The sequence below is a fragment of the Alosa sapidissima genome, chromosome 23 (genome assembly GCF_018492685.1).
Source record: "Alosa sapidissima isolate fAloSap1 chromosome 23, fAloSap1.pri, whole genome shotgun sequence".
NCBI classification, from domain to species: domain Eukaryota; kingdom Metazoa; phylum Chordata; class Actinopteri; order Clupeiformes; family Clupeidae; genus Alosa; species Alosa sapidissima.
The window spans coordinates 16,112,391-16,139,848 of record NC_055979.1 but is presented as its reverse complement, the minus strand read 5'-3'; the positions used below and the strand labels follow the sequence as shown (position 1 = coordinate 16,139,848).

General features: G+C 43.1%; 1 protein-coding gene and 1 non-coding gene across 3 annotated transcripts; both read left to right on the top strand.

The window, feature by feature from the left end:
* Window positions 1-26,208, top strand: obsl1a (obscurin like cytoskeletal adaptor 1a). 2 transcript variants are annotated; one of them, XM_042079793.1, is made up of 25 exons: window positions 1-515; window positions 2,556-3,885; window positions 5,861-6,130; window positions 6,573-6,833; window positions 7,945-8,250; window positions 8,696-8,962; window positions 9,356-9,631; window positions 10,054-10,329; window positions 11,439-11,714; window positions 12,008-12,280; window positions 12,721-12,996; window positions 13,330-13,608; window positions 14,183-14,458; window positions 14,781-15,056; window positions 15,614-15,883; window positions 16,715-16,981; window positions 17,426-17,695; window positions 18,581-18,847; window positions 21,154-21,420; window positions 22,492-22,604; window positions 22,817-22,970; window positions 23,660-23,821; window positions 24,073-24,177; window positions 24,427-24,693; window positions 24,924-26,208. In XM_042079793.1, exons 2-25 carry the CDS (start codon window positions 2,697-2,699, stop codon window positions 25,196-25,198), a joined length of 6,918 nt encoding a protein of 2,305 aa, XP_041935727.1. In that variant the 5' UTR covers window positions 1-515; window positions 2,556-2,696; the 3' UTR covers window positions 25,199-26,208. The 2 variants fall into 2 exon arrangements, with proteins under 2 accessions (XP_041935727.1, XP_041935728.1); XM_042079794.1 differs by lacking the exon at window positions 10,054-10,329.
* Window positions 24,211-24,282, top strand: trnaa-cgc. Its single transcript has one exon. It is a non-coding gene; the product is annotated as a tRNA-Ala (tRNA).
* Window positions 26,209-27,458: the final 1,250 nt, after the last annotated feature.

Sequence of the window (27,458 nt, the reverse complement as noted above, 5' to 3'; positions counted from 1 at the left end):
ACGCACACACGCGCAACCCAGTCCAGCCCCCCAGGACAGCGTGTGGACACACAGGGGCAGCAGAACAGGGCTGTGTGGCGAGAGAGGGGGGGGGACTTCACACAAACACACCGCACCAAGAGGTGACTGGGCCATAAGAGAAGGGGAACACGGGACAAGGTGAACAGCCAGTGGAGCTACACAAGGACTAGGAGAGAGAGAGAAAGAGGGAAACTGTGTAAGGGTCCAAAGAGGAGACAAAAAGCTTCGTCGACCAACCACACAACCACATTTTTCTGTCTGCAATTCTATTCTTTTCCTGAAGACTCGTCATTTGAGGGCCACCAAGCTCCAGTGACTGATACTAAGGTCGAAGGTCAACTTTCTTGAAAGAGAGCCACAAACAGAAGGGTCAATCTCCTCTTAAACCTCTGGAGGGAACTGTGAAGAGCAGCTTTTGGCAAGTCCTCCATGCACCAGAGAGAGAGAGAACGAGGGGACGAGAGAGAGTATACAGTAACATAAGAGCCTGCTGGGTAAGTTTAGTCCCCTGGTTTTTCCCCTTTGGACAAGCTTTGTTCAAAGTGGACCTCCCCATGATATTCCAACTCTAGCTAAATTTGACTTTAATTACTTCTTGTTAAAGTTACTGCATGTACTTGGCACCAGTATGGGTGGGTTCTACTGCTTTACTATGCTATCATAGTATTTTAATGTTGTATTTCAGTGCATACATCTGTAAAGCTGGGCATTCAAATTATGTGTGAGTGTATTTTATGTATATATTGAAATTGATCAAGGTTCACTCTAGAAATGTCTGATGTGGAGTTGAAAACACTTTCTATTGTTGTTGATGGTGTAATACAGTATGTAAATAGATAAGAAAAAAAAAACACAGCAGAGCGTTTACCGACAGAGGATTTCATTAGATCTTTTTCTAGAAACATCTACAAGGCCAGTCTAGCAGCTGGTAGGCATCATCCAGACTGGTCAACAGAAGGACACATTTGAGATAACCACAGCGGTACATCCAAACACCACGTAGTCTTAGTCACAAACAATGTTAAACCTCATAGTCTCTCTGGATCATGTTGGAATCTAAAAACTTCAAAAGGCATTGACATCCAGTGCCATGACATTTCAGTATGATGGCACATTCACATACACATACATTTAAGTGATGAAACAGATTACGATTTGGGGAGGGTGTGTGTGTGTGCGTGTGTGTGTGTATGTGTGTAGTTACCGACCTTTCTATTGGCAAGCATACCTGAGAAAAGATTCAGACAGCAACATTTTGCTCCATCTCAGCTGTCACAGGTAGCCTTGTTATGTGGCACAGGTGATACTCTCTGTGCCCTTAAGTGTTAAGTGTTGGTGGGCATATTTAATTTGAATTTGCATTGAATTTTTGAATCGCATATGTTAGATTGGTGGATTCACATAAAGAATTTGTGTGTGTGTGTTGTGTGCATATGTGTACTTGTGTCTGTGTACTCATGTGAGCGTCTGTGTCTGTAATGTCTCTGTGTGTGTGTGTGTGTGTGTGTGTGTGTGTGTGTGTGTGTGTGTGTGTGTATGTTTGTGTATTTGCACAGGTGTGCGACCCCAGTGGTTTGAGATTTCTCTTCTTCTGCTCTTTGGCTAGTGTGCCGTCTTTATTTGGGCAGACTATTTTGAATGCTTCCCCGGTGAGCTACAGCACCAGCTGTGGAGGCTAGTTTCTGGCGGCACTGATTTGATTTCTGGGTTACTTCTCAAGACTTCCGTTCAGAATCGATGAACTGTCCCAGGACATCTGTTACGTGGAGAAGTAACAGTGTTCACGATCATTTATGAGAATTTAATTCCTCTTTAGCTGCTGTTCCCATCATAAAAATATGTTTGATTTGTAAAGGTATTTATGTCATTTTTTGTAAATAGTTGAAACTCACTATACACTGTTTCCTCAGCCGTGACCTACAGTGTGTCCCAGAACAGTTTGTGTGAAACAGCTGAGCTTTCAGTTCCTCGAAAGTTCCGTTTTTTCATCTACAATGCTTTTACATGGAGGACATGCATCTCACAGGATCAGTAAACAAAAAATGTATGTTGTTGCCACATTGATCTTAAATGTTGGCTCTACTTGTGACACTAGATCTCTAGAGATCTACATTATGGGGTATGTACTGTAAGGTGCTGAATTTTAAGAATATCTGTCTTTTTTTAATCTGACCTTCACTTATTCCATCCCACCTTCAGTTGCTACATGGAATAAGATTGATCTGCCCTGAAACAATGATGTGAAAATATATTTATGACAATGACTCGGGATGAATTTCCCTTAGGATGAATACAGTATCTATCTAATGATGATACACTGAGTGATGATACCCTAATGATATAACCCATTCCTTCCAGAACCCGTTGCCATGATGAGACAGTATATTTAGATATTATGATGATGGTGAAGATGATGCTGTGGTCACACACAGAATGCATGTGAGGTCACATTGACATGAGACATGTCCCCTGTTGATTGTTGACTGTTGTTGCAGCCCCCTAAGCTGTTGATGTTGTCGTTTCCATTTCCTCAGTGTGGTATGCGACAGAGGACGAGCTGAAGGTGCTTGAGTTTGACTGATAACAGACTGCATTCCAACGGCCTGAGACACAGGCAGACCGAAAGAGCGAGCGAGAGAGTGAGAGAGGAAGTGTCCCCAACCCAAAACGCAGATATGGATCCGTTTGGCGGCGCGCCGCGCGTGCTCGGCTACTCGCGGCCCGTGGTGGTCAGCAGCGGCGCAGACGCCTTGCTCAAGTGTCAGATCGGTGGAGACCCCCAGCCCGACGTGGTGTGGGAGCGCAAGAACATACCCCTCTTCTCCGAGGGCCGCTACAGCATCTCGCAGGAGGGCAAGGCCTACTTCCTGCGCATTTCCTGTGTGAGTCCCGAAGACGCCGGGCAGTACATATGCAAGGCCAAGAACAGCATCGGAGAGACGTGCGCGGCCGCTACTCTAAAGGTGGAGCATGATTCGCAGGAGGTGCTCGTAGTGCCCCCACCACCACCCGCCCAACACCCGCAACCACACCAACCACAGCCACTACAGAACGGGAGCATAGAGCCGGAGAAGCATCTACGACAGGAGGTGAAGATGGAGGAGCAGCAACAGAAGGAGTTGGATTTTGAGAACCGCGACAGGCCTCGCTTCCTCATCAAGCCACTGTCGCTGCGCGTGGACCGGGGCGAGGACGCCGCCTTCTCCTGCAAGCTGACCGGCGAGCCGCTGCCCGAGGTGGTGTGGGAGAAGGACGGCAAGCGGCTGAAGGAGATCTTCGAGAGCTCGCACTACCGCGTGTGCCAGCAGGACGGCGGCTGGTACCAGCTGAAGGTGTTCCGCACGCGGGCGCCCGACGGCGGCGTCTACACGTGCCGCGCGTCCAACGAGAGTGGCGAGTCGGTGGCCGGCGCTGTCCTCCTGGTTCAGCCCGTGCCTGAGACCCGCGAGGATCGAATGCAGAATGGCTACGCCAATGGCCATTGGACTCCTGCTCCTGGGTCCTCCCCTTCGTCGCCATCATCATCATCATCATCACCCCACGGCAAAGACCGTCACCACCACATGGCCAAGCACAGCAAGGAGCCACCCCTGAACGTGGCCAAGGCCAAGAAGTTTGCTGTGTCAGAAGGGAAGCATGCCAAGTTCCGTTGCTATGTGACGGGGAAGCCAAAGCCGGAGATCGTGTGGAAGAAAGATGGTGTGCCCCTTGAACCCGGTCGACGTCACATGATGTTTGAGGACCGGGAGGGCTACTACACTCTGAAGGTGCTGTATTGCAAACAGCAGGATTCTGGCCTCTACATATGTGCCGCCTCCAATGCTCTTGGCAACACCCTAAGTGCTGTACTCCTGTCTGTGAAAGGTATGTTCATGTTATATTTATATGTTCATGTTATATTTATAAATCCATTAATTAAAAGATTAACTTTAAAACACACATCGGCCCCTGGTCTGGCAAAGTGCAAAGTCATCATTTTAATTAGGGCCTCATTGTGTATAACGAGTTAACATTAACATTATCAGTCAATACACATAACACTATTTTTTATGTTAATGATTAGCATAATCGTTTAATAATGTATTGTTACATTGTAATGCTCAGTAGAGTAGGGCTGTTCATATAGTCCAGTAGTCTAAATGCATCCAAATACTTTCAACGTTATCTGCGCGATAACTTTTGACTCTGGTGCTATATCTCCAGTCCACTCATTTGTTAGCACACACGCATGGATTACATGAATTGACTCTTATAACTGGCAATGGTTTAGATTTAATCCTCTCGGAGACTCAGCTGTCATTGCCAGGCTCAGAGGCATCTATTGCATGCATGCCATATCCCTCTTAATTCGTAATCTGGTGGTGTCTCTCAGAGACTTTCTTATTAACTAAGCAGCACCCATGGGAACCCCTTAGGGGTGTTAAATGTTCTCTATAGGCCGGCTTGTGTAGGCACAGAGTGGATTCCAGGAAGTCATGGGCTTGTCACGTCTAATTGACGTCAACATATACATAAGAGGTGCTTTCATTCACGCTCAGAGATGATCTCATCCCTTCAGACGAAGTGCGTAAAGGAGGTGTTACAGATCATTCATTTGAATTTGGACTGAAAAGGTGCTCCAATGCAACATGTTGGTTATTTCCAAAGGAAGTAAACAGGGGTATCAAAACAGCTGTTGGAGCTCTGGAGTTGCAATCCTATCTTGACTTACAGTAAACTCAAGTGTCCTCATGTGTTGGCATGTCTGAGCAAGGTTACGTTAGAGCATGCAGACCTGCCAGACCTATAACTGCCCTCCCTGAAAAGAACTAGCAGAGAGCATACAGCAACACAAGGATAACACAAACTCTAAATTCTGTACTTTATAACCCCTTTAATGTTTTTTTTTGTTCAGTCGTGTAATGGCACATCCTTTTCAAGTGACCCCTCTCAACAGTCTGGCTGCCCACTAGCATGCCTGGCTAAATTTAGTGTCTACCTCATGCCCTGGCTATGTGACTAATGAATGCCTAAACATCTCAGGCTGAGTGACGAGGACCCAGACAAGCTGCAGAAACCTGCATGTCAGAATGAATACATACACTATATACAGTCACTCCAACCTGGAACAAGTCTGAAGTGGTCTTAAATTCACTTGGGTTATAATATTTAGTTATTATTACTTATTTACTTATTATAATACTTATAAGTAGACCGATAGTAATCAGCCAATGTAAAATGCATTTCCTTTATTCAAAGTGCTCAGGAGAAATGACCTCATTATTTATTTGGGAGTGAGAGAGAGACATTTGGTTATTTCAGGTATTTGACAGCTCCTTTGCCAACATGTTTTGTTCTAATCCATATAAGGCTATTATATACTACATGACAACATTGTGCTTTTAGCACAGATTTGAGAGTTTTGGCTAAAAACTAAGATTACTTTTCATACTATATTTTGTATAGTTTATTATTCAATTTAACTCATGACTTGTCGTGAGAAAGTCATTTTGGGGCAACCTCACCTTCTTATATCTTATAAGGTGCTTAGATGGGGCAGACATCGTAAAAGTGTCTGGCAATGCTCGTGGTTAAAAATGTGCGACTGTGATGAATCTTTCCCACTTACAGACATGCTTAATTTAAACCAGAGTGATATTTGTCCCCTTGTCCCCACAAGACCTATTGCTTGCACTAGGGGGACCAAGGTTCATGTTGACCCATGGGCTCTATAAAGTGGTTTGAGATGTATACGTACATTATGACTCTATATTGAATTGAATTGAATTGAATTGAATTGAATTGAATTGAATTGAATTGAATTGACTTTGCCTGACCTCACCTCCACTGCTGGTGTCAGCGCCGGCGGTCCGGTTCAAGCGGGGTCTGAAGGACGTGGAGGTGCGGGAGCGTGACGTGGCCGTGCTGGAGTGCGAGGTTCCGGAGGAGTCCATCCCCACCGCCTGGTACCTGGAGGACCAGCGGCTCCAGCCCAGCAACAAGTACGACATCGAGCAGAGGGGCACCAGGAGGACGCTGACCATCCAGAACGTCGGGGCGGACGATGACGGAGTCTACCTCTGCGAAATGGCCGATGGGGGGAAGAGCATCGCTGAACTCTCGGTTAAAGGTAAGCGCACAGTAGGTAGTGAGATCTGGGTCTCTGCTCGCTATATGGAGGCATTATGTTCAGCAAAACAAACTTTGCTTCAGTGATCCATTACTGTATGTGATGGTGGACGCCATCTATTACTAGTTTAACTATTCAAAAAGGAGTCTAAAAGGAGTAGGGGATTCCTGAGGGGCATTTTGTCACTATCCAAACTTTTATGTCTATGTTATTTTTTTAAGTATATTTTTTGGGCATATAAATATGATAGGATAGTGTAGAATCACAGGAAGCGAGTGGGAGAGAGAGTCAGGGTGGGATCCGGAAAGGACCACGAGTCAGTAATCGAACCTGGGTCGCTGGCGTACGGTGCAGGTGCCCCAGCCAGTTGCGCCATCTATGTTATTAACAATAATAAACCAACTTTGTACAAAACCTGCACTATCCTGTTGCTCGTGTCTAGGCACCATTGTACGCAAGCTGCCCAGGAAGCTGGAGGTTCTGGAGGGGGAGAATGCTGCCTTCTGTGTCGAGGTGGAGGAGGAGGACATGGAGGTCTACTGGTACAAAGATGGCAACCAGTTACGAGAGACTCACCAGACAATCCTCAAGTCCTTTGGCAAGACGCACATCCTGGTGTTCGTGAACTGCTCGTACCAGGATTCAGGGACAATCACATTTGTTGCAGGGAGGTCCAGGAATAGTTCACGGCTAAAGGTCAAAGGTGAGAAAAATTCAGTATTTTTTAACCATCACTTCACTGCAAAAAATGATATCTTGCCAAGTGTTATAATCTTATATTAAGATAAAAAAAAACTAGGTAGTATTGTTTTTAGTAAAAAGATACTTCGTTTAGGTCTCTTGTAAGATTATTTAATAATAATAATAATAATAATAATAATAATAATAATAATAATAATACTACGTTTTATTTATATAGCGCCTTTCTCAGCCTCAAGGTTGCTTGAATTTGACTTAAAATAAGTCAAAATCTTCTTAAATTAAGACATAAAAACAAGTAAATTGATCTGCCAGAGGAGTAAGTAATTTGATCTTAATTTAAGATAAGATTGAAGATTTAAGACAATTTAAGGTAAATTTACTTACTCCACTGGCAGATGAATTTACTTGTTTTTATGTCTTAATTTAAGAAGATTTTGACTTATTTTAAGTAAGTATCTTTATGCTAAAAACAATACTAACTAGATTTTGTTATCTTAATATAAGATTATTACACTTGGTAAGATATCATTTTTTGCAGTGTTGTCAGTTAAAATGTTTAATTGGAGTCAAATTGAGGCCCATGTAACCAGAATTTCAACAGGATTCAAAGATGTTAACTCAACTCACCTTCTACAGTGCATCGGAATTTTGGATTTAGTCTCATTATTTCTCATATAATCATCTTATTTTACTCATGTCATCACAATATTTTTATTAGTTTCATGCATCAACTTTATTGTCATATACTCAATATTCAATAAATTCAATGTCAAAGTCAAAGTCAGCTTTATTGTCAATTTCAAAAAGAAAAAAAAAAAAATGCAACACATAAGACAAAAAGTGCAACAGAAAAGGACATTTTTAATACTAAACAATAAATAACAGCAATATAACAAGAATGTAAGAGTTAGCAAAGAAATTGTACATGATTTGTTGTGATAGAGCAGAAAGATGGGCAAAAGTGCAATAATGCAAGAGATGTGTATTGTCAGAGTGCAAAATACTATATACAAAAAAAACAGCAGCAACAAATTCAAATATGTACAGACTGTGCATTATTCAAATGAAATGAGATTCTCTCAACACCCTTTTACTGTATTTGTCCTGATTAGCTGCGAGGCACTGCGCCCCGCCATGCCCGGTTGGGGTCAGTATGGACACGCACACAGCCAACGGCGCCATGCTCTCCTGGGAGCCCGCGCCCAACCTGCAGACGGGCACCAAGACCGTGTACGTGCTGGAGCGGCAGGAGGTGGGCTCGCAGGAGTGGCGCAAGTGCCTGAGCACGGAGACGGCCACGACCGTGGAGGTGCTGGGCGACAGCGTGCCCTGCGAGGGCGACTACCGCTTCCGAGTCTGCTGCGTCAACAAGTACGGCCGCAGCGGCCACGTGGAGTTCCCCAAGGTCATCCGGCTAGGTGAGCGTCACGTTCATACGGAGAAATAAAGCTATCCATAAACAAGCGGCCCCCATTTTGAGTATAGTGCTGTAGGGGCCATTGGAACATAGTGCCAAGTACAGTAGATCTGTATTTTCAATGTCTCTTACTATATATTTAATGATGACGGACTGTTCTGGAACATGCTGTATGGCAGTAGATCTGCTTTTGGAAGTCATAATTTCTTCACACTCTGCTCAAACAGATATTCATTATGCCATGTACTGTATGTCATAGACATTCTGAGGATTTATGGGGTGAATGAACTACCTCTGGGTTTAACTACTTTCTAATTTTTCATCATGCATATGTTTTAGATGTGCACTCCAAGCAATGCCACATAATCAATCATTCATTCATATTGATATTCATATTTCCATACCAAATAAAAGTTAACTGACATATTGTCTGTCTGGTTCTCCAGTGCCTGGACCAAAGATAAAGACGCCCCTGAAAAATGTGGTGGTCACTGATGGTGACGATGCCGTATTCTTCATCGAGCTGTCCGCCACCATGATCGGCACCTGGTTCCTGAACAGCACCCAGCTGGCTGACAGCGAGAACATCACGCTTCGCCAGACCCAGCACCAGCACTCCCTGCAGATCCGCGGCGTCCGCGACATCTACAACGGGGCTGAGATCACCTTCATCGCCAGTGGCGTCCGAGATTCCGCTCTTCTGCAAGTTGAACGTATGTACAGTACTCTAACCTGACCACAAGGACAGTAAATTGTCCACAGGAAATTTTCATTGGGAAACACTTTTTCATTCATACTACAGAAGTTGAATGTTCCTTTCCATCTATCAAATGAATTATCTAGTTGTATGGTCTTTGGGGATGAATTCAGGAAAACTTAAACGTACAGTCTACAGTTGGTAGTAGGTAGGTTGTTCATATTTGAACATCTTTGCCTTTCATGCTTTGCACTGCTTTCATGCAACGCTGTAAAGTTTAAAATAGCTTTTGAGCACTCAGTCAGCTACAACGATTAGTTGAATTTGACAGACAAGTGTATTGGAATAAGCTTGCGGATTTCACATAGTAAACGAAAGTCATGTTTGGACTGATCTTGTATCTTTTCAGCACGTGAGGTCAAGTTTGCCCCTCTAAGTGAGCAGGACACCGCCAAGAAAGTAGAGATTGGAGATCCCATCGTCCTCTACTGCGAGGTGTCACACCCGTCAGCGAAGGTCCAGTGGTTCAAGGATGGGGTGGAGCTTGAGAGGGAGGATGGGCTGAATATCCAATCAGAGGGCAATATGAGGAGGATTGTCATCCAGTCTTCCGAATACTCCCACTCGGGACACTACACCTGCAAGGCGTTGGGCGACACCATTATGTTTAACGTGGAAGTCGATGGTGAGACACTAAACACAGAAGATCCACCTCTCAAATCCTTAACTAGAAATGCGAGAGATCCACTAAATTGATTTAATTACCTTGCTGCCTGCCATACTGTTTCAGGATATGTTTTTTATGAGGAAAATAAGATATGGGGAAATGCCTTAGTTAGTTCTACTTTACTGATGACTATTTCCAAACAACCGTGAAGAAATAGAGATGTTGTGCACATTCATTGCACCCAGGACACAAAGCAAAAAAGACCATGTCCACATTTCTAACCATAAGCTGTGGACATTCTCTTACATGATATCTCTCTCCTTTCGTCCACCGTTAGTTTGTACTCTCTCTATTATGAATATGATGCTTGAATATGACAATGTTTGATCACTATAGCTCACAGACTGTCCTCTGCACAAACTAACTAATCATCCATATAGCTGGCCGACCGATGTTTGCTCCCGTACCAGAGGAGGAGAAGAACAAGTCCGTTGACGCTGGCGACTCCGTCGTCCTCCAGTGTGACGTCTCAGACCCTGATGCTGAGGTCCACTGGTTTAAAGATGGACAGCCAGTCGTCCTGCAGGATGGTGTGGAGGTCCAGACACAGGGCAAACGGAGGATGTTGGTCATTCCGTCTGCCAGTTACCAGCACGCTGGCATGTACACGTGTCAAACAAGTGACGATGTCAGTGTGTTTCAGGTCGACATTACAGGTGACCCGAAAGGACAAGTGATGTTTTTCGCTGCATCTTTAAACCAGGCTTGTGCAAAATTCCAGAATTGAATTGAAACTGGCTGTTAAATTCCAATTAAATTCTTGAATTTCACTTGCATTTCAATTGAGGTAGCAAACAGGAAGCAGAATTGCAATTTGAATTGTGCACAACCCTGCTTTAAACTGCTGATTGCATTGACGGAAGAACCATACGGGCTTGGAATGATGGATAGATGATAAAGTTGTGCCTCTTTTCCTCCTGATGGTTTAACATCTTCTTTTCCCTAAAATGTCTGATTTATTTCAACAGCACATCTTAATCATTCATTTGTGAAATGAAACTATTAAAATGAGCATGCTTTCAAAAAATGTGACCTGCTGTTATTGGCCAGCTGCAGATGTTTATGGGGAGGCACATTGAATCTATTTTAATTCATCTACATTGGTTGTTCCACTGTATGGATTTTCCAGGAACAAAATCCAAAAACAAAATCCGATATCTACAGTGAGGTCTTTCCCAACTTTGCAGCTGGTTTCCACTGTGATACATTGATTTTTATGTGAATTGTAAAACCACTACACACGCAAACATTTCTTTAATCATTTTAAATGATTAAATTTAAATTAATTTTCAGATAAACTATACTATACAAATTGAATGTTTGGAATTCAATTCAAATTCATTAATTTATTTGGTGCCAAAACAAATGAAATTGTGTCAAGGCTCTGTAGAGTCAAAAACCTGAACCCTGAACCATTTGGCTAATTTCTCGTAATCTATTATGAAGTGTTGTGTGTTTAGTGTTAAATCATTTGCTAAATCACTTGTGTGATGCGTGTGGATGCTCCTCCACTCTATCCAAACTAATGTAATTGAATCTATTTCTTTCCTTAGTAACCCACTGCCTGACATAAACGGCACAATGGAAAACACTCTCCCCTCTCAAGTGCATGTCCAGCATGTCCAGTGTACCAATTAAAGTCACCAAGATGGACCAAACTTACCAATAACCCCCACCCAAAAAAAGTGTACCCCCCCCCCCAACTGTCTTGTGCTCTACGTTTGTGCTTCTTCTTGACTGTGCTCCATACGGGATGTCCCTGCAGGTCCGCCGGTCACCTTTAAAGAGATACCAGAGGAGGACTGCGTAAAGTCGGCCATGGAGCTGGACCCTGTGGTCCTGTACTGCGAGGTCTCACGTCCAGACGCTGTCGCTCGCTGGACGAAGGACGGCGTGGAGGTGCAGGCGAGCGATAACGTCACAGTCCAGACTGAGGGGATCATGAGGAGGTTGATTATCAGGTCAGCCGACCTGATGGATGCTGGGACATACACCTGCCACGCTGGAGACAGCAGCATGTCATTCACTGTCAACATTAAAGGTATCTAGACAGACGTATCTTGAAGTTGAACCAAACCAAAACAAAACTGAAGTAAACTAAGCTAAATGGATTAAATTAGATGAAACTAAATAAGGTTTCATCTAATTTAAAGGTAAATAAGATTTACCTTTAAATTAGATGAAAGATTTAAAGGTAAATAAGACCAATCTGTATAATATATGTGTAATTACATGCATTGCAAAATACCAAAAAGTGTCCCATGCCCTGTTCCATAAACCATTGGCACATGTTCTTTTTTACATACTCTTACGATCCTTGCCTATCTTATACAGAACCTCCGGTCATGATTGTGGACCCTAAGGATGACATCCACCTTGACCAGTACATCTCTGAAGAGATTGTGCTGAACTGCGAGCTGTCTCGCTCCAGCGGGGTGGCCCGGTGGTTCAAGGACGGCCTTGAGGTCCTGGAGACGGAGAACGTACGGGTCAGCTCTGAGGGGCCCTACAGGAGGCTGACCATCCTCTGCGGCACCAGGGAGGACTCTGGGGAGTATGTGTGCGACACTGGTGGAGACTCGGTGTTCTTCCAGCTTAGTGTCAAAGGTGGGGGCCTTGTAACAGCAGTGGCATTGCATATGAGGAGTGACTATTAAATAGCAACACATTTATTATGAGAATATACAGTATGAGTTGTAGGAATTTTTAGTCTATAGGCCTAGTTGATAGATTAATTGAATAAAGAAATGAGCCAATGAATCTATCTATATATCTATCTATCTATCTATCTATCTATCTATCTACAGTATCTATCAGGCAATCAATCTATCAATCATTCAACCAGTCAATCAATCAATAAATCAATCAGTCTGTTTGACCATGTAACTTCCTATATATTAACATTTATTGTACCAGAATATTATGTCAGAAAATATATATACGATGTACAACCTTTGCGTCCAATGTACTGCTCACGCAGTACATGATGAGAAGTTGCATACTCATGTCCCGTGGCTCACTGTATCGTTGTCCCTGTGATGTTGCAGAGGCGCCTGTGCGCTTCGTCTCTCCTTGTGAGTCGGAGGTGGCGATGGTGCGGCCGGCGGGGCATCCGGTGGAGCTGTGCTGCGAGCTGACCCGTTCCGAGGCCGACGTGCTATGGTTCCGTGACGGCCTGGAGGTGGACGAGGCGGACGGCCTGGTCCGGGAAGTGGACGGGCCCCACAGGAAGCTGGTCATACCCATTGCCTTGGTAGAGGACACGGGAGAGTATATCTGCGAGTCGGCTGATGACACCGTGACCTTCCTGCTGACCATTGAAGGTACATTTGCTGTCACTGGATATCTGTATGAATTAGTTTAGCCACATGTTTTTTTGAAAGAGAAACTTATAAAATGCTTAGTTTGATAAACATTATAAATGGAATTCAGTGTTATTCAAACATATACTGTACATCTTGCTACTGTGAAAAATGACTTGGGAATTCCACAGTTCTCATGAAACCTCATGTTTTTCATTTAGTTACTGTACATCCCACATACAGAAGAAGAAGAACATTTCTTTGTATTTTTAATATTAAGGCCCTTCTCCTTCAGAGCTCCTTCATATATTTATATACAGTATGTGATTTTATTTTTGCTTTTCATATCCTCAGAGCCTCCTGTCCAGTTGGCGCGGCCCGCCCAGATGGAGAGTGTTGTGGAGCCGGTGTCTGGGGAGCCCCTGGTGCTGGAGTGTGAGGTATCCCGTGACAACGCTGAGGTGAACTGGCTTAAGGATGGGGTGGAACTGGAGCTGGACAACGACAACATCACCGTGACGACCGACGGCCTCATCCGTCGACTGACCATCCACTCGCCCTCGAGAGAAGACTCGGGGAAATACACCTGTGATGCCAAGGATGATGCTATTGACTTCAACGTCAACGTCAAAGGTGAGATCTTCAGTATTTTCAACCTGATATTTTCAAAGATGTTACACTTACATTGATGTTACACTAAGCATTTTTAACAATTCAATTAGTGCCCACACCTACATATAATATTTTATTTATTTTATTTTATTCCCAATCAATGTCAGTGCTCCCTGTTTATCAACCTCCTACCATGTTTATTGTTTGAACTCCAGTCTACCATTTTATGTTCTGCTTGTGAGTTGTGATTTCATAAATATAAAGCTCCAATATGAGACATAACTCAATTAACAGAATTATGGGGTTCCATTTCAAGTTGGACTTTGTAAAGCTCCTTGAGACATTCATGTTTCGCGCTAATAAAATTGAATATAACTACATTTAATTATCTGGTTTCTTATCAGTAATCAGTTAGATAGATAGATAGATAGATAGATAGATAGATAGATAGATAGAAAGATAGATAGATACTTTATTGATCCCCAAGGGGAAATTCAAGCTATAGTCGCATGTGCATGTCAATGTGTGTGTCTCTATATCTGAATATGACTATAAAAAAGGACTATCTAAACGAGAGATGTGTTACTGTTTCCAGACGCCCCAGTGACGATCCTGCGGAAATCAGAGATTGAAACGGACTACAACTGTGTAGTGTCCGATGACATTGAGCTGGAGTGTGAGCTGTCCAGGGCCAGTGGGAAGGCCTGCTGGTACAAAGACGGACAGAGGCTGGAGGAGAACGAGAGGTTCTGTGTGGAGAAAGAGGGGGCCTTCCGCTCGCTCATCATCCTCAATGCAGATCTGGAAGATTCCGGAGAGTATTTCCTCGATGTCCTGGACGACAGCATCACGTTCACAGTGAATGTGCAAGGTAAAAAATTAAAGTATTTTCGATTACACAAGAGTGTTTTATTGCAGTTCAGAACAGTACAGTTCCAGCAAAATAAAGATATATAGCAGTCTTATGGAAATGTGAGTTGGCCTTTGTGGAACTCACTGTTTTTCCATAAGACTGTTACACATCTTTATTTTGTTGGAATTTCAAGTCTTAGTGAAGAAGGGATCCAGATTTGCTGAATATTAAGGAGATTCAGGGACTATTTTAATACTACTATTTTAATGAATAAATTCTCCTGTGGCCTAAACGAGCCTTAAAGTCCATTTTTCCGTACTCTGTCCCCGTACTTTCCCAGAGCCCCCGGTGACCATCGTGGGAAACTCGGACGATCCGGAGTATCAGGAAATGGTGTCAGGAGATGACCTCATCCTTGCCATTGAGGTCTCCCGGGCCAACGCCCCCGTACAGTGGTACTGTAATGAGAAGCTTCTGGTCGAGGACTCGCGGACCCAAATTGAGACGTACGGCACGCTGAGGAAGCTCATCATTACCGACATCAGGCCCTCGGACTCGGGGAAATACACGTGTGATGCGGTCAATGATAAGATGATGACCGTTGTCAAAGTGCAAGGTACAGTAGATAGATAGGAACATCTGTTAAAGCAGTGAACATGAGAGTGGTGTCTTTTTTGTGTGACCACATATGTCTTTTTCCAAATAAAACATCCTTGTAGGTAATGTTCAAGATTAGGTGCTTCCGACCTTGAGATCAGGTGCTTTTGACCTTGATAAAAAAATTGGTGCAAATCTGTAGTTTATAGATTGAACCCTTTGGAATACTTTTATCTTGTGCTTACTATACTTACCATAAAACACTTCTAATTATGAAGTGATATATCAGAATGACGTCTAAGGAAGAGCAGTGGGGCTGAATTACCGTATTTTCCGGACTATAAGTCGCACTTTTTTTCATAGTTTGGCTGGTCCTGCGACTTAGGTGCAACATATATATATCTATATATATGTTTTTTTCCCTCTTAATGACACATTTTTTGACTGGTGCGACGTACTAAAAAACTGAAATGGGAGCCCCCTGGGACGGGATGGGCGGGATGCTTTAGATCCTGCACCAATAATGTGTCATAACTCACGTTAGTTATGTACTCAATGTGTGCTCGTCTCCCTCAGAACCTCCTGTCACCATCGTGAACAAGAAGGAGGTGAACAAAGTGACCGGCTATGAGAGCGAGAGCATCACTCTGGAGGTGGAGCTCTCACGAGAGAAGCCCACCGTCCGGTGGATGAAGGACTGGACGCCGGTCAACAACGAGCGCTTCCGTATCGGCTACAAGGGCACGACACACTATCTGACTATAGACCCACTGCGAAGGTCCGACAGTGGGGAGTACACGTGTGACGTTGGCGACGATGAGATGCAGTTTAGCCTGCTGGTGAAAGGTGGGAGAACTGGACTGGACCAAGAACAATTATCTATCTATCTATCTATCTATCTATCTATCTATCTATCTATCTATCTATCCATCTATCTATCTATAATTCTATCTATCTATCTATCTATCTATCTATTCATTCATTCATTCATCCATCCATCCATCCACCCTTGTGTTGTGTATACTGAAGCACATACACTACATTACAGCCATTTCTTTATTAAAGGTGCTCTGAGCGATGTTATGCGGTTTCTAAGCTAAAACATTTTTCGTCACATACTGTACAGCAAACATCACCTCACCATCCACTAGCTGCCTGTGCCTGTGAATATACTGTAAGAAAATGCAGTCTCTGTGGACAGCCCAAAACGACAAAAAAAAAAAAAAAATTGGCCCAGTCTGGACCATAAAAACATAGCAAACTGTTCCAGCCAATCACAGATGCGCGTTTAGGAGAGTTTCAATTGCACAGGAGGGAGGGGGAGGGAGTAACGAGTTAGCTCTCTGTTTAGTTTGAACGTCAACAGAACGTTACCCAACATCACTTAAATACAGTGTTACATTGACAGAGACAAGCATTTACAGTATACATTTATATGTAGAATAGACTTTAACCTTTAAATAGTGAACCTTTAACTATTGTTCACTAATGCCACCACAAAGCAGAGGGCACTGAGATACTGTAGATAATTTAACAACATTTGACCCTTTGCCAGTTTCATTGCCATTGCGTTACACCGTCATTACACAGTACAGTATGAGTTGATGCTGTTAATGAATGTGCTAAAGTGTGTAAGTCACATTACAAGGAAGCCTTCTTCTCTCCGTGTGGTGTCAGAGATGCGAGTGAAGTTTGTGAGGCACCTGCACGACACCGTGGCCTACAAGGACGGCATGATCACGCTGCGCTGCGAGGTGGGCAAGCCCAAGGCCGACGTGCTGTGGCTGAAGGACAGCGTGGAGATCCTCCCCAGCCGACGCTTTACCATCCGGGCCGACGACCAGGAGCGGAGCCTCACCATCCACCGCCTCACCAAGGAGGACGCCGGGGAGTACAGCTGCGAGTCCCGCGACGACTGCACCAGCGCCTACCTCAGAGTCGAGCGTGAGTGTGTGGTTTACGCATGCACACACACAAATACATATCCACACATGCATACACACAGGCACACACACACACACACACACACACACACACACACACACACAAGCACGCACACACACACACACACACACACACACACACACACACACACACACACACACACACACACACACACAAACACACACACGCCACACACACATACAATGTCTGGAGACAACATCACCAGTGCCTACATCAGGTTTTTTGTGCTTTAAGAGAAGCTGATCAAGCTGCCTTATCAGTGATGATTGCTGTTTTATTTGAAACACACACACATACACACTTACTCACTCTCACACACCCACACACCTACACACACACACACACACACACACACACACGTTACATGTAAGACGTACTCTCAAATAAAACATAGATTTTTGTATCCTGTGTTGCCTCTGCTAGTGCCCCGTATGGTGGAGTTTCTGACTGAGCTCCACAACACCACGGTTCTGGAAGGCGAGGACGCCACCTTCAAGTGCGTGGTGTCGCCCGAAGACGCCCAGGTGGTGTGGCTGATGGACAACGAGCCCATCCCGTTGGGTGATCGCTTCGAGGCCTTGCAGAACGGCCTGTGCCACACACTCCTCATCCGCCGCTGCCAGATGCTGGACATGTCCAGGATAACTGCCGAGTGTGAGGGGGTCACCTCTAAAGCCAGCCTCAAAATACAAGGTTGGAGGACAGCACCACAGTATATTAACTATTACAGACAGGGGTGTAATGGAGGCTAAACACAAGTAAACACAGTTTATCCACCTCTGAAATTTCAGAAACAGAGTTTACCCACCTCTTATTAGACTTTATCCACCTCCCAAAAGAGTTTATTCACCAATTGCACCTTTTAACATTCAAAAATCACACTGTATTATCCACATTCACAATGTGTACACTCACTAACACTCCAGGAACCATTTAATACCACTGTTATTATTATAAACATTGGACAATAACCTCCACCGTCATGTAACATGTTTTGAATGCCTTTTTAAAAATCCGATACCGCATGATGACATAATTAATAGTTTACCCGCCTCTTATTTTACCACTACACCCCTGATTACAAAGATTTTAGAAGATCCTGTATGTGGAAAGACTTATGGCCAAACTGGTTACTAACTAAAAACTGTCAGTGGTGAGTGAATAACATTGTATGTTATATTGGGGGGCAAACCAGTTAAGTGTTACTTGACTGTATGACTAAAACGACTGCAAAAGCTCAGAAAATGAAGTTCAGAAATTGAAAAGCAACACTGGGTTACCTTCATTAAGTCATTACTTAGATGTTACCCATTATGTGTATGATTATGATATGACCTGAGAAGAAAGCTTTTGTATGTCTTGTATGTATTTTTGTTGAAAAATATGGACAGTAAATTGATGTAAACTATACTAGACGTATGTAGTTAGTGTATATTTTATGTACAGCAGAAACACTACAAAGAAATATCCATATAGTTTATAATGATGAACATTGTATGTACATTCTATAGGTGTATTGTTATGTGATGTATGTCTGTTTTGATGTGATATATGTGTATATGTATTGTCACTGTGCAGAGGCCCAGATTCTGTTCACTAAGCGCATGGAGCCGGTGGATGGAGAGGAGTTCCAGGAGGCCACTCTGGAGACGGAGATCAGCCTGGAGACCGGGGAGGTGCAGTGGATGCGTCAGGGGGTGGTCATCCAGTCAGGGCCCCACTACACGCTGTCCCAGACCGGACGCAAGCGCCACCTCACCATCCACAACCTGGGCCTGTCCGACCGCGGCACTTACCGCTGCGAGACCCTGCATGACCGCACGCAGGTCAAACTCAACGTGGAGCGTGAGTGTCCACAGCCAGGCCTGGACCTGTTTTTTCTCTGGGGAGTTTGAAAGGTGTTTTTTTTATAAATGTCTTCATATAGATAGGGTTACCACTGAGATAGAGTTGGGAATTGAATTACAATGGGGACTGTAACAGGAATTGTAATGGAGATCGAGATATTCCTGGGACGCACATTTACAGACAAATGGATATGTTTGTCTTTGAACTGGACTCTCAACATAATCACCACCTGTTGGATGGTGACCGGTACTGGGAACTGGCTGGAACAGAATCACACTAATGAGAAATAAGATGACGGCATGGTTGTGTCCAGAGCTTTGGGTGTCAGATGTTATTGCCTGCTTTGTGTCTCTGCCATCCCCAACGTCCCGTAGGATTATGGTCGCTCAGGTTAAGGTTAAGGAGAGATCCCCTAAAACAGCACTGTGTTCAATTTCAAGTTCAAACAGAGTTGATTGTTCAAGGAGAACATGCTGTCTTTGAACTTTCTTTGACACTTGAAGAATGTTTTTTTTAATTATTTAAATGCTAATCCTAAATCAGCATCCATGGGTTTTTTTTTGAGAACTAACTCTTCAGGTCATCACAGTGAACTCAAAACCAACTCAAAACAGTTTCCAAACATTAGCCTCTGTTTGCTATTTTGACCACACCTCACCTTACACTGACCTCAGTTTGGCCCTGTCCTGGTCCACTTCTGGCACTGACCCACTTCAGCTTTCAGCTCCTGTCCTGTTTGTGATCAGAGTCCAGCTCTCTCTATTGCCTCTGCCCAGGAATTTAGACAGCTTTTGTTTGACGTAAGCTAAAGCATATGCCGCTATCCTCCTCTCCTTACCTTGGCAGCGGTGAGCATATAGGCCGCTGCTAGTGCTGCCACTGGTGCTGTTATCATCTATAAAAATAAACCTGGCCTGCATGGGCAGATGGATAAAGCCCTGTGAGGGTGCAGGCAGACTGATGAAAAGCTGGTATGCTCCTGTCAGAGAGATGGAAGAGAGAGGGAGAGAGAGAGAGGAGAGGAGTGGATGAGAGGGGACAGACCAGAAGCAGAACCAATACAGCACATTTGGGATTACACATCCCTAATCTGTTTAGAAAGTGATAGATTCCAGGTGTTTCAAGTACAAAGAGAGATCTCGCTAGGAAAGATAGCCAGAAATGACAGCAGAAGCCTAAGATTATCCAAGGCACAAGTAGAGATCCTCTGTAAAAAACATGGTATATTTATGTACATGAACATGTTTCACATTTCACAGGCATGGATTAAGTCGTCTAGCCTGGAAAATCCAGACCCTGGTAATCTAGAAAGATTAAGGGTCTGGCCACGAACAATGTAATGGCCCAACTCGAGGGGCGGCAACAAGCACGCATTTAAAAATCTCACTGCACACAATTGGATAACACAAGACCATGTTTACTCTGAATGATTTCGGACTTTGACGCAATCGGATAACACTACGACCAATTTTTACTGTCCTCCAATGTTGCAGCGCTGTATTCATCAGTTTAGCTGGTTCCCCGGGATGCAAGGGGTAAAAGTAACGTGCATCATTGCTCATTGCCAGGGTGTCTCGCAGAGACAATTCCATTGTGCTCTCGCGAGAACTCTGGATTTCCAGGGTATAAGTCGTCCTGGACAAAATGAGAACTTTTAAGATCTCTATTAGGAAAAAAAGCATTTTAGCTAGGAGGCTTTTGAATTTAGGCTAGTTTCATTTGTTTTTTTAAGTGACATTTTGAACAATACCAGTGGGTTTAGTTATTGGAAATAATGTTTTCATAAAATGTAGTGGGAAACGTACTGCACACTCAGGAATAAACTTGGTCTTGCTTATCTTAATTTACCTGTCTATGACTTTCTGCCTTAAAGGTGCCATGTGTAAGAAGAAGAAATAAGGGCAATGATGTCATTAAAAAATTAACAAGGTATAGTGCTACAGAGATATCAACCTGAATTAGCATGCTAAATTACTAGCCACAGCCCGACAGGTGTCATAATACCGGTTTCGGCCATGGGAGGCGGTATGAGGGCAACATAACCACCAGCCAAACTGCAATACACGTTTCTCGGTTGTTACTCTAGGGTAGACCAACTCACTTTCTGGAGGTATACTGTCCACATATTTTATGGAATGTGGAGTATGAATTAATTTTTTGGCGGACATTACACATGGCACCTTTAAAAGTGCTATCCAGTGAGGTGCAAGCTGATGGGTGCACCCTCTGCTCATAGGGTCAACTGTTCATTTTTCTTTTTTTTTGCTATTTTTCCCCCCTTTCTTTTCCTCTCCTCTCCATAGCGAGGAAAGTCTTTGTCCGTAAGAGTCTGATGGACATCGAGACGTTTGAGAGGGAGACGGCGTCTTTCGAGGTGGAGCTGTCCCATGCAGACGTGGAGGGGGTGTGGCAGAAGGACGGCCTTCGCATCAAGCCCAACAACAACTGGATGGTTAGCGCCAATGGGCGCGTCCACGGCCTCACCATGTCCAACCTCACTCTGGAGGACACGGGAACCATCGTCTTCTCATCGGATGGCTTGAGGACCTCGGCTCGACTGCAGGTGAAAGGTATGGGGGAAAGAATTATCAATTTATACCTCTATATACCTTATACCTTGACAATGTCACATACATGTGTATACTCAGAATCCAGAGATTTCCATTCAGATATCTAAGAAAGAAATTAGAACATTAGATTGTAAAATGTGGTTGTGTCACTCACATCAAATGATCTGAGTTGCCATGATGTCGCATTGTCAAAATAATAAATGTTTGTAATCAGACTCAAGAATGACGACGGTCTAAATATCCAGTGCTCAGCTATGACTTTTGTAGCCAGTGAGGATTAAAATGGCTCTCTGTTTTGGACCATGAATCAAGATGGGAAGAGACAGCATCGTGGCACTGTCTGCCTAAATATCCAGCACCGCTGTCAGCACGTCCAAACCATGAACATAACTTAACCTCAGAGTGACTGTCGGCAGTGGGCAAAGATAAGGTTACCAGCTCAGGCCATCCACAAATCCTCCAAGGACGCGCATAACCAGGTGACAGATGAGGGCCAGTGCTGGGCCAGATTTACTGGAGTGGCAGCTGCGATCGAGGCTCTCGTGATCATGCTTATAAGCCACGGAGCTCATCATGGAGCTGGAGTCTCTCAGTGTATCCCATACCACTGTTGCACATCATAGGTCACAACAATAGCATGACATCAGTCAGGGTAACATAAGACCTCATCCCCTAAACATGCATGACCCCCCCCCCAGATCTGCTGCTGAGCTATTTAAGACCACTGGATTTAAAGTCTATGCATGCGGTCGACACATGTTTTCGACTATGAAATGGCAGAACAATTGGAAATGATCTGGGATATCAAATGGATGAGCTACTGCACATACTTAATGCATATTATGTCTGTGTGGTGGTACTGTAGGGGTCTGATATCATAACCTCAGATACATTCTCTATGTTATATACTGTAAATTGCCCATATTTTGTCCATATATTTTGTCCATAAAATGTTCTCCATATATTTTCTTTAGATTAATATTCAATACAATATATTTTTACTTACTGTGTTAAAATGCTCATAAGTACTGTCTTGGTAAGTAAGTCTTCTCTCCTTCTTTATATATTAAGAAACCCCAGTGACTATCCTGAGGAAACTCACAGATCTCAGCTTTGAAGAGGGCTCACTTGTGACTTTGGAGTGTGAGCTGTCCAGACCAAATGTTGAAGTAAAATGGTTCAAGGTAAGATTCCGATAAACTGTTTATTATTTTTCAAAAAGATACATGAATCACGTTTCTTAGTCAAAAGAAGAACACTCTTCAGAGAGAACCTTTAGATAAACCAAATGAAACAGCACACACTGGCTGCTATCTCACCACCCATCCATATTGCAGCAATAACACCTAATCCCTGTAATCTCTTATCTAATCTCTGTGTGAAACGTTCGCCTCAGGACGAGACGGAGCTGAAGGCTGGTAAGAACCACAGAATCTACTCCATGGGGAGGAAGCGCTTCCTGCAGATCCTGGAGTCCAGCCCCAGCGACTCGGGCAGCTACTCGTGTGAAGTCGGAGATCTCAGCACCTCGTGTGACCTTAACATATATGGTACAGAGTGACCCTCCCTACGTTCAACCCCTACAGAGGAAGACTGTTGTTATTGATGTGTTAAATGCCACCTGAAGGAGTCAGCTGCCTAGTTTTTGAGAGTTTGATTATTTTGTTAGCAGTTGCTCACAAAATGCCTTTCAAGATGCAACATTACTTGTATCCTGGTACAATACTACAGTAGATAATGTAACCTAAAGTGGAACAAATCACCATTCCGATCTATAAAACAAATCCTCTAATAAATCCCACCTTCTCTGCTTCAACTGGATACTCATAGGCTGCTCAGGTTGTTGAGGAAGGTGTGTGTGTCCCCTAATGCTCTGAATAGGGTGTTGCAACTTAAAAGAAAAAGACATTTGTCTCTTTTCCTTGACGTCAGATGTGGCATGATGAGTTTTATTTTCTAGTGTGAAACATTTTACTATATTCAAATCAAAAACAAAATGAGTAAAGTGACCATAGCAAATGTATATCCCTGCTCTGCGTGCAGGAAAAGGCTGCTAATGATTTGATGTAAATTAATATTTATTCCTGATCTTTTAGCACATGAAGTAGTAAGTTGCAAAAAGGCTAGCTTAATGAGTGTGTGGTGGAGTGGTCTCTTATAGCTGTCTAAGTCGTTCTTGTATATATGGTATGACGTTTGTTTTTATTTATGTTTTATTTTGCACTTTTTTTACTTGTAGAGCATGCATTGGAGATCGTCCAGCATCTGGAGGACTTGTGCATCCAGGAGGATCAGAATGCTGTGTTCATGTGCGAGGTGTCCTTGATGGATGTGTCTGGAGACTGGTACAAGGACGACCACAAGCTAAAGCCCACCAGCTCCATCAAAATCCGACGGGAAGGTTAGTGACACGGCTGTAATCACAGAAGATTTGAATATTCTGACAACCGACTATAGATTCAGATCTTGTCTATTCTAGTCTGTATGTCAGTGTTTTCTCTATCATCAACTGAAGTAACAAGTATTTGGATGGAAAATATAACTATTTTACATCAGTTCAAATGTACTTTGTTTCTCTGATACCGGTCTGTTTATTTGTTTATTTGTTTACCTGTTTATTTGACCAACATGTGTGTTGTGGCTCATTTACAGGAACAAAGCACTTCCTCCTCATGTGCAACGTGACAGCTGAGGACTCTGGGGAGATCAAATTTGTTGCAAAGGATCTGGAATCCATCGGCTATCTTGAAGTGGAGGGTAACCATTTTTTTTATTTTCTATAACAATAAAGGGGATGTAGCTCAGTGGTAGAGCGCATGCTTCGCATGTATGAGGTCCTGGGTTCAATCCCCGGCATCTCCAATTATGTGGCCGGTGGTAATGTAGTGGTTAAGGAGCTAGCATTCAGCAGCCAGTTGTGTGTATATATATATATATATATATATATATATATGTATATGTAATGTACAGTATACAGTATCTCTTATGTTTCCTTGCTCCCTGTAGACCGTCCTGTAAGCATAGTGAAACCCCTGCGTGACCGGACAGCCCTGCAGAAGCACCGCGTCATCCTGGAGTGTACAGTGTCCACACCACGCTGTGACGTCACATGGTACCGCGGCGACACAGAGCTGGAATCCTCCGACCGCATGGAGATCACCAGCGAGGGATGCTGCCACAGGCTGATCATCCAGCAGGTGGCGCTAGAGGATGAGGGAATATACAGTGTAGAGGTTGGGGAGCACACTTCAACTGCAAAGCTCATGGTGGAAGGTGAGAGGGTGGTATCAGGGTTTATTACTGTAATAGGTAGCTATTCATGATTGAAAGCACATGGTTGCCCTCTGGCTTTCTGTTTAAACATTTGTAGTTTTTCTCTGAGTTTGATGTCTCACACACATTTTTTTTTTCTCTTTCTCTCTCTATCTCTTTCTCTCTCTCTCTCTCTCACACACACACACACACACACACACACACACACACACACACACACACACACACAGGTCAGTCTATCCTGCTGGTCAGGGAACTGGAAGACGTTGAGGTGACCGCTCCGGATCAGGCCTGCTTTGAGTGCGAGCTCTCTATGCCCCTGCTGAAGGCCCCAGTGTGGTCACTGAATGGGGAGACGCTCCAGAACAGCCCGGAGGTCCGACTCGAGACCCAGGGCTCGGTCCACAAGCTCATCTTTAAGAAGACCTCAGTGGACATGTGCGGGACAGTGCGCTTCACCATCGGAAAAGCCAAGACCTGCGCACAGCTCATAGTAGATAACTAGAGTCTGGACTCACTCATAAAGTTGGACAAGTTTAGAGTGTAGAAAGTCCGTCCTGTATTCCAAGAATCAGTCTTTGGTCATAATCACAGAGAATAGAGGTAGTATGCTGAAATGAAGTCCTGAAGAACCTGACCACCTGACTTAAAGGTTAATTCACACTGGATTTCTAAATGTTACAGGACTGGACAGTGGACACTAACCCTGATGCTGATCTAAGAAAAGTGCAGTAGTACTAATAATTTAGACTTTCATTAGGGAAATACTGTTTCGGCACATTTTTTAGATATTATCAAATCAGGCCAATTTTTCATAATATAATTTAATGATTTGAATAATTTGAAAGAAATCAACATGGAAATTAAGAAAAAGCAGAACTACCTGATGATGTGTATTTCTGTTTAGCGAGTTGTCTGACATCTATGGTAATTTTTTTATTGCTGAAAAAGGGGAGTTGTAATGTACTGAATGGGTGAAAGGCTGAATTGGAAGAAGAAAGTTAGGTAGTATTGGCTGATAAGGGTTAAAGTGATTGAGCGGCTGGTTTGTAGGTAGGCAATTTAAGTATGGGCTTAGCATGAATGATGCTGATGCTGATGCTGAGGTGGAGGCAAATTATGGGGTTATGGATCTGAATTACTGAGTAATTCATGTAATGGAAGGGCGTGTTATAAATTATTTTACAGAAAAAAAATCTGATTAAGTGCATTTTTCATGATGTATCTTTTATATTGAGCACTTTTTATAACATTGAAGGAAGGTATAAAATGCACTTGGTGCCATTTCAAAGAGGGATGCCATGGTTAACAGAGAAGGCAGATTCACTAGGTAGGGTTTTCTACTGGAAAAGGAGATGGTTCTATTCGATGTTCTAGAATGGTGTCTGTTCTAGAATAATGATTGTGCATCCCCTTTCTGTATTTTACAGCATGCATGAAAAGTCAATTCTGTTGCCAGTGTGTCCCAGATGTTCTGATGATATTAAAAATAAAATAAGGAATAATGATGTCAAACTATCATTTTTCAATCAATTTTTACATGAGTCACTTACGGTGTCCATTTTAGGACATTCTCAGCTGTCAGAGTCAGGTGTCAGACCTCGGATGAAAAGACATCAGGTCTCAGGAAAACCGCTGTCAATTTACGGAATTACACAGTAATTTCTCAGACATCATAGTTCCGCAAATTCAACTCTAAACTCCAATCTATACTCCATTTCACTCCATAAGTAAATGGTGATGTTTTTATGCAAATGTTTTATTTGATAAGAACTTGAAAACAAAAGTACATCCAGGTGGGTTTCAAAAAAGCATCTATATTTCCTTTGTGTCTTTATAATACATTGTGTTATACATCACAAGAATAGTTTTTGCTAGAGAACAGCTTTTCTTTCCAAAGAGAATCAGAGTGAAAAGCCTATATGTGATAGATACTGTATGCACAAAAACACAGAGAAGAGCATGGCACATTCTTATCAAAATTACACTTTCTACAACTCTTGACCAAACTGGACCGAGCAGTTCATTCAGAATCTTAACTAAGGTCTCTGCATTACACAACATGATTTGCACGCGGGTCCTTATTCACAAACACACCGATAGTGTCTCCAACAATAAATTGAGTTGAACTCAGCACTACATATTGACTGCTTTTGAACCACTGGGGCCACTTCGGGCAAATCCTAAGGTCTACATACTAGAACAGGCACACTCTCTCTACCATAATGACAGCATGTAAAGGTTCTGATAATATGATTCTTATCCTCACACTAGCAATTTATGTAAATTGCTACCACCAGGAGTATGGTAAAATACTGAAGTTGATGGTTTTACGTTAATAACTTATCTTACCACCATCTAGAATCCCTTCATTAACATTATTCAATGCATTGTTTTATATTAACAAACAATTAACAACAGCATTGTCTACGAGTTATTTTATTCACATTAATAACTGCATTCAATGTGTGGTATTAGCAGCTTCCATTAGATAAGAATACACCACTGTATGTGAATCACATGACAATATAATAATAACTCTCCATGAAGGACCACCTACAAAGTACCCTATGCAAACCTATGACAATACACAAGGCTTTTCCATATTGAAAATATCTACATTTTGCTTCACCCATGTTTGCATGTCTAGTAAAACACTGCACGGTCAGTGTCATCTCTGTGTCTCAATCTGATGTTAAGTGTGCTTGGAAAATCATTTTTTGACATGAAAGTTTATTACCTTTTCCTTGACTGGAGAATTTTTT